General features: G+C 39.2%; 1 protein-coding gene across 12 annotated transcripts in view; it reads right to left on the bottom strand.

Moving 5' to 3' along the window:
• Positions 1-64: 64 nt before the first annotated feature.
• mbnl2 (muscleblind-like splicing regulator 2) overlaps positions 65-22,998 on the bottom strand; it is a 26,413-nt gene continuing 3,479 nt past the window's right edge. For 5 of the 12 annotated variants that reach the window (XM_083777528.1, XM_083777532.1, XM_083777533.1 and 2 more), the window contains 9 exons: positions 20,038-20,739; positions 9,519-9,683; positions 9,195-9,407; positions 8,792-9,052; positions 7,075-7,128; positions 6,434-6,584; positions 5,523-5,555; positions 4,665-4,759; positions 65-3,835 (listed from right to left, as the gene is read on the bottom strand). In XM_083777528.1, coding sequence (XP_083633654.1) covers positions 3,821-3,835; positions 4,665-4,759; positions 5,523-5,555; positions 6,434-6,584; positions 7,075-7,128; positions 8,792-9,052; positions 9,195-9,407; positions 9,519-9,683; positions 20,038-20,214 — 1,164 coding nt within the window. In that variant the 5' untranslated portion in view covers positions 20,215-20,739 and the 3' untranslated portion in view covers positions 65-3,820. The remainder of the gene's footprint in view (positions 3,836-4,664; positions 4,760-5,522; positions 5,556-6,433; positions 6,585-7,074; positions 7,129-8,791; positions 9,053-9,194; positions 9,408-9,518; positions 9,684-20,037; positions 20,740-22,998) is intronic. The other 7 variants (XM_083777538.1, XM_083777537.1, XM_083777529.1 and 4 more) reach the window with 7 other exon arrangements.

Genomic DNA, 22,998 nt, shown 5'->3' with positions numbered 1-22,998 from the left:
TACATAAAATAAAAAATACACCAACAAATGTGCAATACATATACACAAACACAGGATACAAAGCATGGATTTACTCAACTTTATTTTCTTTAACATTAGCCTTTACACAATTTTGGATTTACTGGAACAAAACTATTCACATAAAAATAACAATTATACACAAATAAAATATTTAAAAATCACAAACATTTAAAATGAATCAAATTTATATGTAGGTTGTCGGCCTCGTCTATGGCATTACAGATGGAACCAAGCGGCACTGGCACAGCATCTTTTGCCTAATTTATACTGTTGTATGAAGCTGGAAATGCCGATCTACAAGCTCACAACACAATTGTTGAGGTTTTTAAATCTGCTATTTTCAGCAATGACAAAGTATAAATCAGGCTTTCAACAGAGTTCTGCAGAAGCTTTAGCATAGCCATTTATAATGGCATGCTAACCAGTCTATTCATCAAGCATTGTAATCCAATAGTTTGTTTTACAATCTGTGGCCTCAAAATGGAAACTTTTTTTTACTGAAAACTAAATGTCTAACATACTATATAAATGTCTTAATAATTAACAGAATTACAGAAACACACAGTAACTTAAGAACAATAGGCCAGAGATAAGGCAAAGTTCACAAAAGAACTTGTCTGCTCAGTTTACCAACTGCTCAGAAAGTGCTTAGAATTATGTTTCCATCAGTAAGAGCAAACATTCTGACTGTCCACATCTTTTTTGAGTGGGTGAACTAAAATATCAAATGACTCATGTGCAGATGAATCTTACATGGCATTCAAGCATGTCAAAAAAAAATGAAATTATGTTTCCAAGCTTACAATACTGGTATTTACATTGTGAAATATGCCTTTTTAGTTTGCAATTGAAATTAGTTCTAAATGTCACACAAATGAATTAAATTCTGGGGACAAAGTGCAATTCTAAACATCTGTGTTTCCAATAAACAACTTTTATCCGAGTCCTTGGTATTTCTGTCAGCAATCAGATTATTCTATTGGGGATTTATTTTTACTGTGAGATGTTAGCATGCCATTAAAAAAACCTGTATTAAATGAAAAATGGGTATGCTGTGTTACAGGAGCATGACACTTTCAAATACCAGAAGGCTATTGTTGCCATTAAAATAAAAAATATTCTGGCAGTACAATGTATAATGAGTTATGTTGCAGAAAAAGAAAACAAGAGTTTCATCACCTACAAAAATACATTTTTCATCACTATAACTTCAGGTTGCCACAGCAACAACTCAATGCAGTTATGATATACCACACTATAAAGAAACGCATTTTTTCTTTCTTTTTTTTCCTTTTTTGTAAAATGTGACCTATCCAATACATTTTATACATAACAAAGGAAACTGTACGGCCTTGCTCATGCTTAGGTATCGTCCTGCACAGGTGGCAAAGCGGTGACAAGGATGAGATGTTTAAGCTCAACATGGCTCCAACAGTCAATCCCTGAACACAGGCAGCTTTTCATAGGCTACTGTAACAGGACACGGCCCTTTGAGGAACCTCCAGCAGATCTAAGGTCAGCTTAATAAATTACATTCATTTTTAAAATATCAGAATACATTATAAAAATGTGTTCTATAACTAATGCTAAACTAATAAACTATTGTAAGTATATTCCGTATAGTCCATCCAACAATGTGTAAAAAGTTTTGCAATGAAATTGGAAACATATTGTACTAATAAAGAGATCGAGAATACCCAAAGTCTCTATGTGGATTGTCTGTCTATACGCATAACTTTTACCGTATTTGTATGCAAACTGATTTCGGACACACAAAAGATATTAAGGAAGGGAAAATAATGTAAAACTAAAAGGAAAGTTAAACCATTTGCACATATGCAAAATAAAATATTGATAATGAAATATACAAAAGATGGCTGAAAAAAAACAATACACATCTAAATGAAAAGGTTTTCTTTTTTTTTTTCTTTTTTCTTCATTTACATCTTACCAGCCAAAAGGTCCACTCTGTCTGGTGCTAGTTTCAAACAGCACAGAAGTGTGGCAACAGTAGGATATAATGAAGTACTTTAAATTGCATAATGTGATAAAGCATCATACCACACCTAAACATCACCAATACATCTATTTGTCTATCATTCTACTTGACAAGTTTGTGACCAAGTGTACTGTAGATAATGTGCATTATACATATTGAGACTCATGAATAGACAAACGTTCCTCCTCTGAACATCTTTCATATCTTCTCCTTAGCTGGAAACTAGGGTCGCTTAACTTTAGGTCAAACAAAATACAATTCTGTTGAATGATAAATCATTGATACAGTTATACAAAGAATAATGACAATCTGCTGAAAGACTAAATCTATACTTGTACAGAGAATACCAATGCACCAAATTAGTATCATAGAACCTAATCATTTATTTAGATTGGAGTACTCTGAAAGTAAGAGGAATTGTACTGTCAATAGTTTAGTAATTGTCACACAAAGTCTGATGTTTAGTTGTCACCGTATGATTCTTTAGGCACTTCTAACATTCAAATAACTCAGGATTAACAACGATTAGATTTAGGATTCATAGCTCACAAGCTATGTCTATTTCAGTCCCTATGACATCAAATAGTGGGGCGAACACCATTACTTTTCAAGTGTGAATCTCTTGAGAATGCAACAATCCAACCAAAACTCAGGCCAATGAGATGGTGTCGCACTATATACAATTCTCGAGAATAAAACTTTCAGAATCACAGTCGATTTACTACTTTAACATAGGAAGAAAAAAAAACTATTCAGCAGCAATGTCTCATTCAAACTGCTTTTCTATTTTGTATAAACTTCGCTTTTTAAGATCTATAACTACCCAGCAAACATTTCTTCAATCTTTGTCGAGGCCAAGTCTAATACACCTATAAATGTGAAGTTATTTTAACCATTTGCCGACATGAATTTTTGGGAATGGTACAGTATAACAGTATAAAATTGTAATTTGAGTGTTCAAGGTAGTGGTTTGTTTATAGCAATATGGCCAATATAGAGGTTAAAACTTTTTTCATATCATCAATTTCCTCTCTTTCCATTTAGTAATATTTCTCCTTGTGCACCAACACATGAATTAATCCCGATTACCTAACGATGACATGTTTGCTGGGTACAGGGTTAACCCCACATGTACAATAGCTCTTAGAAGGCGCATTCTATACTCATAGAAACAGGGGTTACAGTATGTAACTAACACATATGCAAGGCAAAGGCACACCAGGAGGTGGAGCACTGATCCTGTTCTACTATATGAGGATGCCAAGAGGTTGAACAAAAAGCAGCCCCATTTAGGTGGCTTTCTTAATGAACTTCTGAGAGAGACTGACCGAGATGCCAAATGTGACCTTTACAATGCAGGGTTAAAATATTAGTGTTTTTTCTATAGTTCATTAAAAAGAAAAAAACATCCATCTGGCACCAGATAAACAATCATTACTGTGAGACATACATGTTCTGTGAGTTTACAAGAAATGTTAAAAAGGAGAAGGAAATAAGTGCTTGTTAAATATAATTCATTAAACTCTTAACTATATCTGTGATTAAATTCTTTACTATCTCCAATTATGTGTGTGCGGTATAATAATCCTGTGACATACTGTACAGTATATCTAACAGTATAATCCTAGCACTCCTCCTATGCATTGTGTTACCAGAGATCAAGGTTATGTTTACATTGGTAATCTTCCAGTCAGCATGCAGCTTGATGTAGACTGTGTATTGAGTTAATGTGGTATTTACAGGAGGGCTGTTTAGCGCCTTTAATGGCAGCAACTTGGCACTCGCGTCCGTTTCGGGTGGTTACTTGAGGATGATCTGTTTCAGAGGTAAAAAACAAAAACAAAAAAGATGTCACTCACTATTTGCACTCACCAGGAACAGGCCCGGGTCAATGTGTCTTGTTTTTCTTAGAAGAAAGTATTAATCAGTTGCTTACATGGATTTGGAATCAGCGTGTAAATAATGTCTAAACAATTTCCAGAATTAAATTAAAACATACAGACTTGCTAAAAGATCAGCAAATCTCAGTCGACTCCAGTGTGATGTGGAAGAAAGGAGGTATTATAATCAATATATTTGAATACCACCACATGTGCAACAACAGTACATGCCTTGAGATTAGAAAGTAAAGGTTAATCTTTGGCACAAACACCTACTTCACCTCTTGCTACCATTTAATGACTTGGTCTAGGGCAGTGGAGGTGAAGTAAAGTCTCAAATCTGCAACAACCATCCTCTCACTCAATTAAACATACTAATGTATGTGAGAGCACACCCCCCCCCCCCCCCCCCGGATCAGGGTAGGGTAGAGTAGCTAAGACAGATAATTTCTAACTATGTTGATAAAAAAAAAAACACAGAAAAAAGCAAAACATGCAAAAAAGAAACGTATGCAACACGACTACTGTATGCAGATGAGAGATCTCTAAAGAAGTGCAGACTATCATAAGCACAATTAATACATACAGCTTAACAACAGGTCTCTAGAGTAATCTGTGATGGACCATGTGAGTATGTTAGTGCAAAGATAACAAAGCACTAATCCTATTTAATAATCTACTACTACTACTAATAATAATAATAATAATATGCACTTATTTAGAGATCCAGGATTTATGAAAGAAAGCTTTAAAAAGGAGCAAACCTGATTGGCTGGTGCTGTTGCTGCGTAGGAAACACTTGTGGCAGGAGTAGATGCTGCAGAGACAGTAGCAGGCGTAGCACTGTACATCATGGGGACTTTTCAGGAAGGGAACCATGAAAGCAATGAGAAGGTAGGTGGAGCATTATGGTAACTATAGCAACGTTTTCCCTCTGTCTCTCCCTTGCCGGGTGAATACAGAATGACATTAGCAGCAAGCCATCATTGGGTTAGACCAGCAGATGGCATGCAATCACACAGCAAAGCAAGACAGCAGGGGGAGGGGGGCATAATAGAGGAAGGCTAATAACAGAAGCAGCCTAGGAAATGTGTCCATATTTTAACATCCCAAGAGGGAGATGGCATATAATGAAGCTAAACCTATCAAAGCATTGATTCCCATGTGAAACATACTATGCGTTTATTTCCTGTGATTAATTTGCATCAATTTAAACTGCCATTTGTGTCATGAGTACATGCATACAGAACATGATTAGATCACACGTAGATATAGCGACGTTGTTTATTTAGTTTTATTATTTTTAAAGAATATAAGCATCAACCTGAATGAATGAGGCAAAATGAATAGTTTGTTGTGAAATATTCCCAACATATTTTCAGATTCACACACACACACACACACACACACACACACACACACACACACACACCTTCTTTCAGGTGATTCTGAAATGTGTGCCTCTATGTGTATTGCTTAATAGTTCCCCTTGATTAGAAGTCATGTTTAACCATGCCGTATTAAAATAACAAGCATGACTTTTAAATCAACAGAACAAACTTTCAACCCATGGACTCCATTCATTACAAGACATTACAAAAAAAAATAAGCAAGGGACCTACCAACACCGGTAGGACTCATGCACAACACTGACCCTGTGTGATTATGTAATGGAAAGTGGAAAACAGGTTAGGTTGAGACTACTTCGAAGCATGATTTACACATATCCCACAAATAAACAGATGTGAGCACCTCTATGGAAAGCAAATTTCTTTAAATAAACTTAATTAGTAAGTTATTTAGTTAAGTGAGCCAGAAGCAAAAAAATCCCACAGTATATTGTAGAGTGGTGAGGCATTCTTTAATTTGTTTTCTCCCAAAGGAATAAGCATGCAGAACAAACTAATAATGTAACTGAAGCAAACATACAAGAGCAAGGCACCGAGACAAAACACCAAATTAGTAAAAGGCAGCACACTGTTCCTGTCTGTTCATATACTGTCTGCTCCTGTTGATTAAAAGATGCCACAAAAAGTGGATTAAAGTTCATAGTTTACTGTTAAGTTTCATGTTTAACTACAAACTAGTATTCAGGACTCCAAACAATGTATAACTACAAACTAGTATTCAGGACTCCAAACAATGTACAACACACAAGTGATTTACTCAACTTGGTCTGGAACCAAGCAGATGTCCTCCAACATACTGGGCCTCTATGTAGGCACTAATACCCAGGGATCAAGGTCTTAATAATGGGCCAATTACATTTATTACGCTTAGTAAGCACATTCTGAACACACTGATTACAGACCCATCTAATTTCATTACTATTTCTATTTGTGTCCGTCAGAAATATGAAAACGCATGTAATCCCCCACATCCTCCTGCTCCTGAAAATAAATAAATAATCTGGAGCATGATTTACACATACCGGTACATATTTAAGGAATACTGACTCATGCAGAAGAAAGAAACAGACCATGTACAGTAAATCATGAAGGACATAAGAAGATACGTTTGCTTTTGGACCTACCGTGTGGAAAGAACGAGGGTTGATGGAACTGTGCATTGGCCAAAGCCTGCTGGTAGTGCAAAAAGCTGGGGTTGAAGAGAGAGCAGGCACCGTTGCTCTTCTCAAATGCTTGTCTCTTTGGTAGGGGCTGCAGGACACTATGGGGAAAGGCCTGCAAGTGACAAGACATAACTCAGTCAACCTCCCTCATAATAGCCGTTTTGTTTGGTTAAAAATCTAGTTTATATTGTACTTTGTCATACAACAGCATCGCTCAAATCGGTTTCTTTCATTGAGCAATGCAGTCGTATCTCAAAGTTTAAATTAAGAGGCGCATACTCTAAAAACTGTACATAGTATTCTTAAAAAAACAAACAACAACAGCCTAGACACCACTATAAAAAGGTTACCACTACCACAGGATGACAAAAATCAAGCAAGCATTTATGATAAAACAATGTGAATGGCAATAATGCTTCAACCAAGCACATCTAAAAACATCCTTCAAATTAATTAAACTGATGGGAGATTAAAAAAAAGATATACACTAATAACGATACATGAGTATTTAAGTGGTTGTACAACAAAATGACAAAAATCAAAAACTTTAGTGTTATTACAGTATAATTAATAGCTACATGCAAAGCAAAAGGTCAAAGTACCAGGTCTACAGTCGCCTCGAGGGGTCGCTTCATTGCTTTGGCAGTCGACTGAGTCTTTTAATAGCAGGCAGCGAGCACATGATGGCAGTGGGCCAATGGGATTCAAGCGTATTAACATACAGGTAACAGCAAGCAGAGGTGCGTCATGGGGGAACAGCATTGCATTGTGGATAGGTGAGAAGGAAAAAAAACAAAAAACAAAATAATCTGAATGTAGTATACCACATACAAAAACAATACACATGCGCAGTAACCAAAATAACTGATCCAAGGACACACAGCTAGGCTAACTACAGTGTGTAACTTCTCAATTAGTATGCCAGCATATACTATTAATCAAAAGCATCAATTAATACGATTTAGAATACTCTACAGTGCCATAGTTATTTTCAGATCGTTATTTAGATTGATCACTTGAAATAATTGGTTAATCAGTGATTGTTAATCATAATAGAAATATTGCAGCTACCACTCTAAGAATGATAATCTAGTCTACACAAGATATAATTAGGTAAAGCATACAACCACAACATTACATTTCATGTTGATATTTCATGAACAAGATTACTTCGTTTTATCCACGAGATAAAGCAGATTTTGATTCTGAGCATTCACAAATTTAAAAGGTAGCCAAAGTCCACAATGTCACACAAGAATAATATTTCTCTAATATGAAAAAGCACAGAATGTGGAGCTCCGTTTACTATTAAATAAAATATAATATCCAAGGTATGACCTTTGGTTGATTTCTTACACTAATAGTTTCTTTAGGTTTCTGTATACCAGTTTTATACCAGAATAACAGAGCATCTAAACGTGGCATGCACAAAATAAAACACAGAAAATGTAAATGGAATACTAACCACTTAAAATGGAATACACAAAAGACAATGTCAAGTAGTGGGTCTACAAGGGCAGTCTGTCAACGGCATCCATAATAATCAGCGAGGAACAGAAATAAGTGCCAATATTTAAAGATGTTGTTTATAAGCTTTTAGACATCATCTGCTAGGCCTAAAGAAGACCTTTCAGATTAGTACAAACTACAGTAACACAATAAGAAAATGAGTTGTTTCACTCAACAAAAGTTTGCAAAGTAATTAAGAGCAGAAGAAGGTGGTCAAATTAAACTTTTAGATAATTAACTTAGCCTATGTCATGATTAATACTGTGGCATTTGGAGTTATTGCACTTTACCAGGCAGGCACTTAGTGGAGTCATAGTGGAAGATGGCTAGCCATTGCTTAAAGTTTTCATTAGCATCTATCTGTGAAACTACTCAACAAGCCATTCTACTGTATTAAATGCCTGGTGTATGTTCAATGACAGATCTAATTAAAAAATGTCACTGCCACACTTTGCGGTTATAAATGAGCCCATAAAGCTTTTACGTGACAGTTTATTATCAAATCACTCTACACTGCTACTCAGGTTTTGGTTTTGTTTATTTTATGCCACAACAGTTTTTTCCCTCTATATTATATATTAAATAAAAAGCAGTGCTCCACATTCTATGATGTTTTAGGTGAACCTGGTGACTGTGGCACTATTCTTTTTTTTAATCTCACGTTGACTTAGGCTATGATTTTATTTAAAAGTCATAGCCTAATATGCTCCAGAAGTCAGGAGAGTACGTAAATACTTTGTCATACATAGATTTTCGAGTGAAAAATTAGTTTTTCGCTGGAAAATGTAGGCTTAAAAGCATCTGTCTTACCATGGCTACAGCAGCTGCCTGTGCGGCCTGGGCTGCCACTGTCTGGTTGACCTGCTGCTGACTGGCTTTGATTTTGGCCTGTAAGTGTGCAGGCGGGTGGAAATACTTGCACTTCTCCCTGGAGCAGCGGCTCTTAATGTAGTCCATGCAAACGGTGACTGTGTTGTCACTGGTGTCTATCATGGGACTGTCATTGGGGTGAGCGAAGCGGCAGTCCGTCTCCCCTCTTGCACAGTTTCCCCGCTGAAACTCACGGCATACCTAGGTGGGGACCGAATTAAAGTGAAGTCGCAGGTAAAAAACAAGATTCATTTTGGGGGCTGCATCGACTCTTCCTATTACTAAGATTTCATATTGTGTGTACCGTATGTAGAATGGACCCATGCATGTGTTGTTGCGATACCTCTAGTTTGTCTGTGCGCTGTAGCTTCTGTGTGGGGGAGGAGGAAGAGGAGGAGGTCTGGACATTGACGGGCGGGCTTCCGGAGACCATGACGGACGTGCTGGGCATGATCTCCGTGGGAACGAGGCCCATTCCATGGCTCATGTGTGTAATATACGGAGCATAGCTGAGACCAGGGTTGGAACCAAGTCCCTGCGATACAGGAAATGTGTGCTATGAGGGGAGAGGTTATAGTTTATTATAATGTAATGTTAAATGAAATCATAAAGGGTAAAAAACTTGAAGAAGTCAGTGGTAGTTGCAGGTGGAGTATGAGCAACTCACCACAGGCTGCATGCTTGTTCCTGGGATCATGAACTGCATTTGTTGTGCCAGCATGGCTGCTGCCGTCTTCTGCTGAATGAGATTGTTGCGTCCGTTTATCTCCAATTGGGTTTTTAAGTGCGAAGGTGGATGAAGATACTTGCAGTTTTCTCTTGAGCACCGGCCCTGTATTCAGAGAGAAAGAGGAGATCAGAAACTGAAGGTTGTGGGTCAGTGGCTCTTTTTCAATTGGGTCCGTTTCAACGTCAACCATGGAAATGTATATTGTAGGAGTTCTTCTAAAACTGTGGTGACTAGTGAGATTTCCCATTAAATATTTATTAACACAACAATGACAAATGAAGAATGGGGGACGTCATTGAGTAGCAGATACTTCATCTTACTTTTTTTAATTTGATCTGTCATTGAACACCAGGGGGCACCGACAGATACAGATATATCCATGACCATGACCATATATGGGCATAAAAAGGGACACAGCCTGATGGGCACAACGGGTAGTCTGACAAAGCCCTCCAAGTCTATGAGTCGGTTTAACAGTGCAGCGTAGAGGTGAGGACCGCATAACAGCCCAAACCTCTAGTTACTCCAAGGTTCTGCAGTGTCTTGAAGCCCTCCATCTATGGGCCCTCCCCTCATTGAAGCCCTCCACCTATGGGCCCTCCCCTCATTGAAGCCCTCCATCTATGGGCCCTCCCCTCATTGAAGCCCTCCATCTATGGGCCCTCCCCTCATTGAAGCCCTCCACCTATGGGCCCTCCCCTCATTGAAGCCCTCCACCTATGGGCCCTCCCCTCATTGAAGCCCTCCACCTATGGGCCCTCCCCTCATTGAAGCCCTCCACCTATGGGCCCTCCCCTCATTGAAGCCCTCCACCTATGGGCCCTCCCCTCATTGAAGCCCTCCACCTATGGGCCCTCCTCTCATTGAAGCCCTCCACCTATGGGCCCTCCCCTCATTGAAGCCCTCCACCTATGGGCCCTCCCCTCATTGAAGCCCTCCATCTATGGGCCCTCCCCTCATTGAAGCCCTCCACCTATGGGCCCTCCCCTCATTGAAGCCCTCCACCTATGGGCCCTCCCCTCATTGAAGCCCTCCACCTATGGGCCCTCCCCTCATTGCTTGGATGATTTCACTCTGCCCCAATAATTGACCATATGCACAGTTTGCACACTGCAGCCATCTTGCCCTATAAGTTAATGGCAGGGTGGTAACTAGGTGCATTTTCCCACCGACAACCTGAACCCATACATCCAAACAGAAAAGTCCCATCTAATTGTATAAAATTTAAGCATCAAACAAGTCACCAACAATTTGCAGCTGTACGAAAAGCTTGAATTATCCTCTATATCTGCATCCAAAATCCATATATGTTATGCCGATTCCAACCACACATCAGACATTTAAGGGGCAAAAAAAACCCCCAGTCATACTGTAGTGTGAACAAATCCTAATTGTGAATTTGTGTTTATACTACCATTTACTAACATATACCATGGTGTATATTACAGTATATAATACAGTATACTGTACAATGTATATTCACCAAAACATCTCTTTACAGTCACTTGAAATAGATGGAAATTATATTCAATAGCCTTGAGCTGATATGTGAGCAACATGTGCTTATAAATAACAGGATATTATCATATCATATTATATCCTATCCTAATGGACTTGACAGCATAATTAGCCTAATGCTGTCATATCTGTCAATCAAGCAAGTGAATTAGCCTAATCAGAGATTAGCCTCTTTTGTCCTACATTTTCATATAGTAAATCCTTCAAATGAGCAGAGAACTAATTTCAACTCAATTGCATTTTCTCCCAAGAGAATCAATAATTATTTCCCATAACTGTCCATGTGGATTTAACCTACAATTAATATTCATTAAGGAATGACACTTTGATGAGCTATTGCATAAGGTCTATCATCTTACTGTTTCGGTCACCTACAGCCTGCAGATTATATTCAATATTGCATTACATATTCAGATAACATAGCCTAAACAAAGCACTGTTACAATTAAATGAGATAATTACATTTTATTTGCATTCAGAGAGCATGTTAATAAAGAAATATTTCGTTTCAAGAGTTTAGGAACAAACTATTATGTTCATCTCTTACAAATAGGCCTAATAATTTATCCAATATATGTTTTCCAATAGTGGTGCTTTTATATCATGGTAACCAACTACTGATTCACAGAACACATTTTTGTATGCTAAAAGATTTTAAAATCTAGTAGTGTGTAATTTACATTGCATATGAATGAGACACTATCCCTCATCAATGGGACACAGAATAACTGTTTAGCAGGCCTACAGAGGAGCTAAAACAGCTGGTCATGGTCAGTGTACACAATTTAGCCTTGTTCATAAAAAAGGGGGTGCACATATTTAAATTAGCCTGCATTGAGCGAGATGTGTCCTCCAGTCCAGCCCATCCCTATTCATCACCAAATTAAATAGCCAGATTTAAACAGAAAATGTAAAGAAGGTCTATGAACACAAGATCACTGTTCCCCCAAATTAGACAAAGTGCTCATCTGTCTTCTTACACTACTGCTCTAGGGTTTTGTCATGCCATGTCTTAGGCTGTACAAACAAGGATGATGGGCCCTTTAATTATTTGATATGCCACCACTGAGGCAGCTGTCCACTGTTTAATCCAAGCTTAAAAGGATGACTTCTGTTGAGGTAACATTCCTTCTTAGAAAGCAGGAATGTGGCAGGAGTGTGGCACACCCGTGTGAAGTGAGGGGCACTCTTATCATCATACATCACATTCCGTGCTCAATCAAATCATCACAAATGGCATTCCGGCCAATCACAATTTGCGTCCTCACTTTTCCGTCTTCACTTTTCTGCCCTCACTTTTAGCTTCAATGTTTGTGTTCACACAAACCAGGAAAGCTGGGCATAGGAGGGGCTAGCGCCCCTCAAATATATACGATTGATCAGTGGGCGTTAAATACCTCATGACTGTGGTACTAAACATAGTCACATATCTTAGTTACAATGAAATTGAGTTGGAGTGTTATTTTTTAGGGTAACTGTTGCATAATCACAATATCACACTCAAGTCCCGTAAGCCTACGGTCACCAAGCCCCGTGTGTCCCCAGCCGAGGTGCATTCTCCTGGGGCAGAATTTCAGATTTACACCCCTGGACCATCATCAGGGCTCTAAATGAGTGAAATAATGATTCTCATAATTTCAATAAATAAGCAAAAACACTATTTCACATGAACAATGTTGGTAAAACTAAGATATTTGAGGGGAAATAAATATATTTTATATGCACAGATTTACAAATAAATATATAAAGTTACTTCCTGGTTTAGTTATTGATTTAGATTTACACTCCCAATGTGGCATCATCAAAATATTAGCCAATTAGATAGCCTTACGATTACCCCCTTTTTTGGATGGCACCGCTACTTTAAGTCAAAATGACTACAGGAAGTGGACGGCAGGGAAATCCGGAAAAGGCAGAGCAAAGCCGAAGCAAGCGTTGTCTAGCAACTGCGCCGCTGCAAGAAAATGGCTTATAGCGAGACCATTCTGAATCAATATACAACATTAACACATATATTCGTTAATGGCAGACAACAGGTGTGTTTGAAGTATGTGTGAATGGCAGTAAATGTGTTGGCTAGTGACCACCTGATGACCTCTCTTCCAGGCCAAGGCTTTATCCATTATAGATGGATTATAATCGCATCTTTGATGTATTTACAAACTGAACTCCCCGGGCAACCAGTGACTTCCAGGAAAGTCTGGGTGGCAACCAAGGAAGGTCAGGACACTGGAGAGACTGCTGACCTCCAAGTAAGACTGGCAGGGTAACAGGGGCCAGCAACCCCTGTTGCAGCACTCGCAAGAGGGCACCAAGCAAGCTACAGTTCATACAAATGAGCAATACCCCCAGGCTCCCGAGAGGAGGGAGGAAGAGAGACTCCCAAGGACAGATTCAACCACGGCAACAAGGACAGTGACACAGACAAGGACGGATGCATGCACACCACACAGACTTATAGTCTGCGAGTCTGTGTGAGACGTAGGAGGACCCTAGGCAGGAAGTCAACCCAGACAAGACTGAGCTGCTCTTCTTTCCAGCCAAGTCCTGCCCCATGCAGAATCTAACTATTTCCATAGACAACGCCTTGATGACTTCGGTTCCAACAGCCAAGAAACTTGGTGTAGTCCTAGACAGCTCTCATTCAAAGCACACATTACAGCAGTCACTCGATCCTGTAGGTTTACACTACTGTACAGAACATTCAAAGGATTAGACCCTTCCGCACCCAGGACTCAGCCCAGCACCTTATCCAGACAGTCATATAAAAACGTAACTATTGTAACTCTCTTACTGGGCTACCGGCATGTGCACTTAAGCCTCTCCAATTGATCCAGAATGCTGCAGCACGCTTGGTCTTCAACCAGCCAAAATGTCTTCCCTCTCCGCTCCCTCCATTGGCTCTCGGTTGCTGCGAGTACAAAACTCTGATGCTGGCCTTCAAAGCAACCAAAAAGGTATGGCACCCCCAGATCTTCAAAGACTGATCGGACCATATAAACCTCCAAGTGCTCAGATCAGCAAACACAGGAAGGCTGGCAGAACATTCACTAAGACTCTTCTCCCTTCTGGCTCTAAAACTGTGGATGAACTTCCCATTGCAATCAGAACTGCTGAGACTCACTCCTAATCTTCCACTGTAGTCTGAAAACCCACCTCTTCCAATTCCATTTTAGCCCTGCAATATAGGCATATGCAAAGGCTCAACTTATGTCATTTAGATAGCATTTTATGTAGACATACTGTAGCACTCTATAGTGTATACTCATTACATTAGTGTAGATTCATTGTATAAATATTCTACTGTAGGTTCTTAGATGAGTCTATAGACTATTTGTATGCATTTGATGTATTACCATGTGTTGTTCTTCCTTACTGTAAATCGCTCTGGATTAAGAGAGTCTGCTAAATGCCTAAATTGTAATTTGAAGCAAGAACACACAAGGCAGGTAGAGCCTCCTGTTGGCTCTGGCACCCGCCAACTGGAGAGTGCCAGAAATACTAGGGTCAAAATACTTTAAGAAGGTTGGGGACCAATCGAATCTACGTCCCACACATTAGTAATAACCCAGCTTTTTATGTTACAAGATAAAAAGAGAGCGTAGAGTGTAGATAACCATCAGTTCGATTATAGAATGCCAATGACCATCTGGCCCAAATTGTAATCCTTAATGTACATAAAACAATGAGCCTCATTTACAAACAAATGTCCTTTGATTTGTTTGTAGCCCCATTTCTTTCCTTATTTGTAAGTACAGCACCCATCAATTTATGTGTATTATATGACATAGGTAAAACACGCTAGTCTCTGTGTCACTGTATTTGTTCACAGCAGTCTTAATTCATAACAACTTTATTAGCTGTAAACATTTTTTGTAGTGCATATACATATGACAAATCCTAGTGTAAAAGGCAGCATGGTGTGGTGGGCAGTTGGGCACCCCACCCACACACTGAATGTTAAACACCACTCCACAAAAAACAGACAGCCCTAAAGCTGGGGAGTGGCTGCAATGGAACGAAAAACAAAAATTCATACCGAATTTACTTTATGGTGCTCTGGAAGCAGGTTAAAAGGAATTTTGTGAAGTTTGTGGTGTCAGTGAAAGTATTCCCTGTCTATCAAGTCCTAAGGCCTTTTAACTTTGGTTTTGTGGTAAGCTAGTAAATAATTGATTCACACAAGTAATTATTGTGTGGCTGGCTGGTCTGTCTATCTGACAACACCTCTTTACTTAGACAGTGAAGAGAGACAGGAAAGGAAGGACAGAGGGATGACTAGGTGCAACCCAGGTCCCCCAACCAGAATCGGACATGAGGACAATCCCATTAGAGTATAATATGGTACAGTAGTTACAGTACTTAAGATACCTCTGCTTTCCTGAAAAACCTTAAATCAAATATACTTAAGTATTGCAGAGCATGAAGTTGGAAGAAGGCAGTCTAAAGATTACTGCAATGAGCAGTACTCTTGCCATAGAAATATACAAGTGTAAAATTAATTTCCATTTATAGCAATGTTGTGCTTCTGTGTCAAACATGGAAGAGGAAGTAATCCACAATGGAGGCCTCTGCAACCGTGCATGTCATGCAGGTTATTTATCCATAGCAATAAACATCTTTGCATCCCTCTGAAAAGTAAATGGTGTAAACACATAAGTAGGGCATTAACCAGTTCTATATCATATAGTTATGGTTCTTCTGATTGCCTTCAAAGTCTTTAATGCGTCAGGTCAGAGTTCCAGAAACCCCCACAAAGACATAATTCTTCTCACTGGGCAAGGTAATGGTAAGCTTATATAGCAAATAGCATACATAATTCAATAACGCTACAGGATGATATTTTTCTGGACCATAATCCTGTAAGTGGATGTTTCGGTATTAGGCTATAACTGAAGCTTTATTAAACCTAAAAGTACAGTAGACCGTTTAATTTCAGATGTGAAGTGAGTCCCATCCTGTCTAGGGGTTCTACTTTACCAATGATCACCTACTCTACTTACTAAACGGGAAAACTGATAACACAGGAGTGAGAAAGTGAATTGGAATAATAACGATACTATAGTATGCTAGCAGTCAGCAAAGGGAATTGGCAACATTTCCTTTTCTGCTGGGGATTCTTCTGACCCAAAACAATCATCAGAGGGCAGGACACAGGAAGCAGCTACAATTAGCCAGCAATCATGACTTGCAACCGGCTGAAAGCCACCACAGCTTGAATAAATACATGTTCCCCTTACCGCATGACGGGCGGCCATTTTGCCCTTACTTCATGTGGGGGTAACGCGTATATCTATTCTACGTCCGAGCATAGACATGGTAACGCCAAGCCTGCCTCTGATTGGCCTACCGTCACTGCACGTTTTCCTCCGATACGCAATGGTTACTCCGTGGTGGGAAATAAAAATAGTATTATATATATATAGTATATAAATATATATAAAATATATAAATAGTATATCGTATAAGTACAAGAGAATGGCAGCTTGGCACGCGCAAGACAGTAACTTGTAACTTAAATTTTTGTAGAAGAGGCAAACTAATAGTTTGTGCCGTTTGCTTTGATTGAATACGTATGTACAAGGATTTGATTTGGCTGTGTTCTAAATTAAAGTGTTAGTGTTGTTGATTATCGTGTAATAATCTAATTATAGTAAACTAATACTATTATACTAAAAAGGATCATGGAAAAAGAGACCATTTTACAGTACAATAATGTTTCAAGTTTAAACATACAAATAAACAGGCCAACGGCATAAAGAATATTAGTTTGCCTCTTCTAAAAAAATAAAAGTAACTGCCACGTGTGCCAAGCTGTCATTCTCGAGAGTCTTGTATTATATCGTACTTGTATTATTTATTTATTTCCCACCATGGCACGGAGTAACCCATAACCCATCTATTGGTTTAAACCAGAAGTTTACAGAATGCATTGGAGTTTATGGGCTCGCGCAAGTACATGAACCACGTGACTGGGCTGTTTTCTACCACCCAATATCGCAACTCTTCTATTAGATGGCTCCGGAACTGGGTTGCGACCGCACACCGAGAAGACCTGTATTACAGCCAATGAGAGCATAGGACAGCTGTGCTCACTGACACTGTCTGTCGACTGTATCGATAGATAGATGATCATATATATATAACCTTTATTCCTTGGGTAAATCCCTGTGTCGTACATATTGGTAACTATATTAGCCCAAACCCAATGTTGCTGTTAAATAGTCTATAAAACCAACGCATTTCACTTGAAAACCGCATCGGAATAAACAGTGCAGAGCAAGCTTTTGGACCTTGTGCGCTCTGTGTGTGTGCACATACGGAGAGAGACAGAGTTATTTAATGAAAATTAAGATTTTACGTCCTGTCTCGCTATAGCGCACGGAGGCTATAAGCTATCACAAACATTTCGCCCCCTGTGTGTGGCATGCACGCAGAGAGAGGGGCGTCCTGTGTTGGTCTCACGCTTGTATCAGGGCATCCTGCACGTGCGTGAGATGTCAAAATTAATTGGAATAAAAAAAACAAATGGAGCCTATCAGGTCTGGATCGCATCTTGGTGAACTCTTGCAGTGTGTGATGCCTGATTGATGGCTATCAATAGTTTAATAATAATAATAATAATAATAAAAAGAAAAGACTCCTGTACAACGATCTGATGACTCGCCGACAACTTTAAAACTCCTACAGTCTGTACAGACAAAAATCTATACCGATAGCTGAATATAGGAGGCCCTCAAAAAAGATGGAGCCAAGCAGGGGACAAGACAAGTCTCTGTTGGACTTTCTTTAACCAATTTGAGAGTAGTCATGAGATACTAGTTACTATAAGACACCACATGCACGGAATCAAGTTGGCTCAAGAATGTTAGAAATAATTGGTCAATCAGCAGAAACCTACTACAGGAATTCTGCAATTGTGAATTGTTTTACTTTAAAGGCTACCCTGAAATCAGCCACCAAGTTTGGAAATGTCCTTCAAAATCACACATTCCCTTTATGTGGCTACATGACAAGAGGACTATGAAAAAAAAAGACCATTAGTTATATAGCAGAACTGTGTAGCTTGTAATACATACTGCCAAATGGTTGGCAAGTTAGTATTAGTGGACAGGATAACAGTGTGAATGTCAGTAAGAGACAACTAGTTAGAGAACCTTTCTTAAACAACAGGCTATTCACGAGGAAGAGTTGTGACTTCATCACATGACTGCAGTCATAGCAGATTTCCCAGCCAATCTTCCTTTCCATCTTGACAGACTCCATGTAATTCTTCAAGGCTTGTACAAATTCCAGATATCAAAACAAGAAAGAAACACTAGGCTTCAAAACACAATATGTTCCTTAGGGTTTGAATGTACAAAATAAATAATACACTTTCCCATTAGGTTACAGTGACTGTATTTGTAGGAGGTTATTTGGTTAAAGATGGTGTGACCAAATACTGCAATGCAGGTTTGATACAATCCCAGCTACAGTATCAGAAATTACAAGGCAACTGTGACATTAAAATCACGTCAATATTATGTGAATTTTTACATGTGGGTGGGTTGCGACTGTGGGCATTTCTATCCCGTTTGAAGCTGCTGATGGCATTAGCCTAGTGTTTTCTCACCACAATATTTTAACAAACAATAACTTCATGTCTGTGAATCGACAAGGAGCTGTAGGTACTAGATTGTAAAACCTATATAGTCCCTTCAAAAGATGACAAAACAAATGTTTTTTTGGTAAACATGACTTTAGCAGGCTTCTCTCTCTCTCCCGGTGGGATGACATCAATCACAATAGAACACGTGACAGTAGATATGGACCCATGGGGACGAGCAGTTCAATACATGCACTGTTTAACATAATCAGTGGCAACAGTATGACACTTCGTAATAATCATGATGATTAATGACTGGGAAATAATGCAGACATAAGCAGGATAACTGCTCTACTTGTACTACATAAACTCTGAACAATTAGCTAATTTAGATTCAGTGTAAGGTAGTTTTTGGGATGATACTCATTGGTGTTCACTACAACCCATAGTCTATCATGTTATACACTATATATATAAAATAGGCCCTTTGGCCGGGCATGTTGACTAGCTATTGAGGCACTAAGATGATGATTCCACATGAGAATAATCAAGGGGGCATGACTGCATTGTGTTGTGATAGCAGCGAAAGCCACAATGCAGATTAACCCCAAACTGGCCGCACACTGCACAGGGATGGAGGGGGGGTGGGGTGTAATCAGCTGAAATCCAATTGTAAGCCAGCAGTCATCCATAACCTCGATTCAACAAGAGGAGTGTGAAGTGAGTGTTTGTCTGCAATATTAGGAAGAGTGTGGCCTAACCTCACAAACTTGTTATCGAGTGGTGCAACCAAAGCACAAAGCTCTGTACGAACATTGCGTGTGTGTATATATATATATATATATATATATATATATATATATAATGATTTGCGTGTGACAGTACAGTACAGGGACCCCCTAGCTAGTTTCACACACACACACACACACACACACACAAACACACACACGATTTTGGGTGCGACAGTACAGTGACAGTTACCACACGGTAACTGTCATTTCTCGACTGTTCGGACACAGGGCGGCCCGCCGGAACCAGGCTGCCCCCCCCCGGGCTCTTTCATGTGGGTCTGGAGGTTCCGGGGACACCCTGGGGATCCCCACACGGAGTTGAACCACTCACTTCACACAGGTGTGATTTTTTTTATACTTGCTGCAAATTGCCTTCAATTAAAACCAATGTTAAGTGATTAAACAAATTACTTTCTGCTTTTACAGTTATATAGGACATGGGGGGGGGGGGGGGGGGGTGGGTAAAGATTCCAAAGTCTCCGAGCTCATTTATTTTTTATTATAACAATGTATCATTATAAGTTGTCAGGCATAATGTAGTGTGCTTGATATTGCTTACCTTTAGTGAGTCAAAGCAGGCAATAACTCTCCCATTTTCAACCTGGCAGCTCTTTGGTGGATGTGCAAATTTGCATTCCTCATCACTACGTGAGCAAGTTCCTCTCTGAAACTGCCGACACACTTCCAGAGTTAGCCATTTTGTGTCCCTTATTGAGGAAAAATTATTCAAAGCCATGTCCAGAGACCGGATTGTGGTAGAAATTAAAAACCTTAAAACCAAATATTTGGCTAATATGCCATATATATATAAAAAAGAAAAACTATAAGTTGATCAAAATGTTTGGCTCCGTGTTAAAAGTCCTCTATTAAAGCACACCAATGAGCCCTCCATCCGTTGCAATGAATAAACTAGAGGACCAGTGAATCACTCTGTAACAGCCAACACCGACTGAGGGAAGAGTGAGCAAGAGTGTTGCTCTGTGACACATTCAAAGTGTGCTCCTTTACTGGTAGTGACCAGAAATATCACGTTCAGCTAAAAAAAAAAACATGCAGAATGGTCCCAATTTCTTGCACTGTTGTCCTTTGGCAGACCTTCTCCTGCCTCCACATTCGCTCCTTTAGGTGCTGCTGTTGTACAAATTGAAATGGTGGCAGAGGTTATGTGGCTGAGGTATCTTTCTGCCTTAAAGGGAGTAAAGGCTCACAGGACGAGCTTCAAGTTGGGGGCGTTGTATGAAAGGCACTTCCTGTTGTTGATCTGAAAGATAAAATAATACATTATTGAAGAGAATCATTGATCTATTGAGTGAACAATGCAAAGAATACCAACAAAGTCGCCCATTTACCAACTCGCGCCGTCACGTCACACACAGACTTTTTGCCAACTGCCAAGACGTAATAAGTAAATAAAAATGAGGTTTATAATACCTTCCCGCTAAGAGCGGATGCAATGCAACTAAGCTGAGACATTTGTGTTTTGAACCTGATTCAACAAGAAATTTGATATGGGCGGTTCCAACTTGACAACCCCAATTACACACAGTATGCACACTCAATTATTTGCAGTGGCATGTAAGTAGGGTCGTTTTCTACTCAAGTACTGCTCACCTGTTATTACAGTTTAGATAGATACACACTTTAGAGTCAAATTAGAGTTATTTAACAGAGTTTAAAAATGCAATTGTGTCCATTTTTACACAGCCTAAAATTAACACTTGAGGATTTCACTGTGTACAAAGGCAGACCTACATATCAGAGGCAGAACTATATATGTCAGTAATTACTATTAGCTAGTTAAAATTATGACCTACTACTGTATACCGCAATCTCTGCTGAATAGGTTATAACTGATATCAATGTGTTGAATGAAGTTTCTAATAACTCGAAGTTCACCTACTCAACCTAGACTGGATAGACAACACAAGGTCTCAAATTGATCAAGCACCCAATACTTCATATAAGAACCCCCTGTTAATTTAAACTAAAGTGGTATGAACTAATTGGGCCAACCTGACGTTTTTTCAATTGCTCACTCTGGATTTTGTGGTACTACCCCTCTGGCAGACATGAGAACTTCCTCTGGACAATTGTAACTGATGTAATTGATGAAGTCTACAGATCAAAGTGGGAGAAAGACGTTGTAGCACACCAGGGGAAAAGCACTGATATCCAGTGCGTCTGATTTGACGAGTAACCCTGTGGTAACCCTGTGGTGTTCTGCAATCAGAATGATACATCCATCAGTCATGTGACTGACCAATATCTCTAGGCTAAAATTAGCTTCAGCCTGTAGTTTATGAAATTTGAATTCCATGCAGTACTACAGTATGCTCAATCTCATCAGAACTCATAACCGGAAAACGTCCATTTAGACAAATCCACAGATACAGGCCTATTTGGGGGACTGGGGAACTACAACCACAACTTATCTAGATGTATAACACTGTCCCGAAGTAGTAGTCCTGAGTAGTGTGTGTGTGTGTGTGTGTGTGTGTGTGTGTGTGTGTGTGTGTGTGTGTATATTACATTATGAATAAAGTAGAATTGCACCTGGATTCCAATTTCATCTTGTAATGAACTCCAACTTGAATTCATAGGGATACAAAGCAGCTTTTAAAAACTGCTGGCTGTTCCTAGTTTAGTGCTGAGATCACCAAACAGGCATTCATGAATGCATCAGTTTACTGAGTCAGCCCAAGTATATAGGTATATTAATAAGTCAATAATCTTAAAGGGAAAATTTAACAAAAACAAACCCTAAATGCCTGGTCATTTTATAGTTGGACACAAATCACTATATACAGTATTTAAAAAAAAAAGAGGGGTCTTTATTGTTTTGTGATGACATCCAGTGGATCTGCCGATTAATTTATAACATATGGGAGGATAACTTTGTGGAATGTTTATCTGAGCTTTTACATTAATACAAGTCTCAGTTTAGAGTAGTGCTACTATGTGAGGAACATTTTCCTGGCCTTCAAAAGCTTACTGTACAATCTTTAAAAGTATATCTGGTATTCCTGAGTAGTCTAGCTGTGCACACAAAAATCCATTTTGAAGGCTATCTGTGCTTGTAGTCCTACTGCACTATTTGCCAAAATGAGTTACAACAGTCAAGCTACAGATTGACTGTCATGATCATGGACTTGTGACTGAACTTCCAAAACAAATCTAAAAGGCCCATAATGTCTCTCCTTGAATACCCAACTTTGCTTGACTGTTTCTTTCCAATAGATACATGTAACAGTGTTGTAAAGTTGACTAAAAGAAGAAAAGCACTACCTCGAAACTTGCAACCATAGGCTTACAAGATTTGGGGAGTTCAACACGGGGCAGACAAATTGGTACATTTAATGTTGACTCACTCAGGAAGTTGCAGAGCAGGCATCAAGGGAGGTTAACTCCCCTAGCTGAATGCATTTACACAGTAGGAAGTTGGGAACACACCTAATGCACTGAAAGTAGTCAGCAGTGACTGCCAACTTACAAACAGAAGCAAAACATTTTCTCTCCAAAC

The sequence above is a fragment of the Protomyctophum parallelum genome, assembly GCF_964188405.1.
Source record: "Protomyctophum parallelum genome assembly, chromosome: 11".
Lineage (NCBI taxonomy): Eukaryota > Metazoa > Chordata > Actinopteri > Myctophiformes > Myctophidae > Protomyctophum > Protomyctophum parallelum.
Note: the sequence above shows the minus strand (reverse complement) of the source record. Positions and strands in the feature narration are given on the sequence as shown.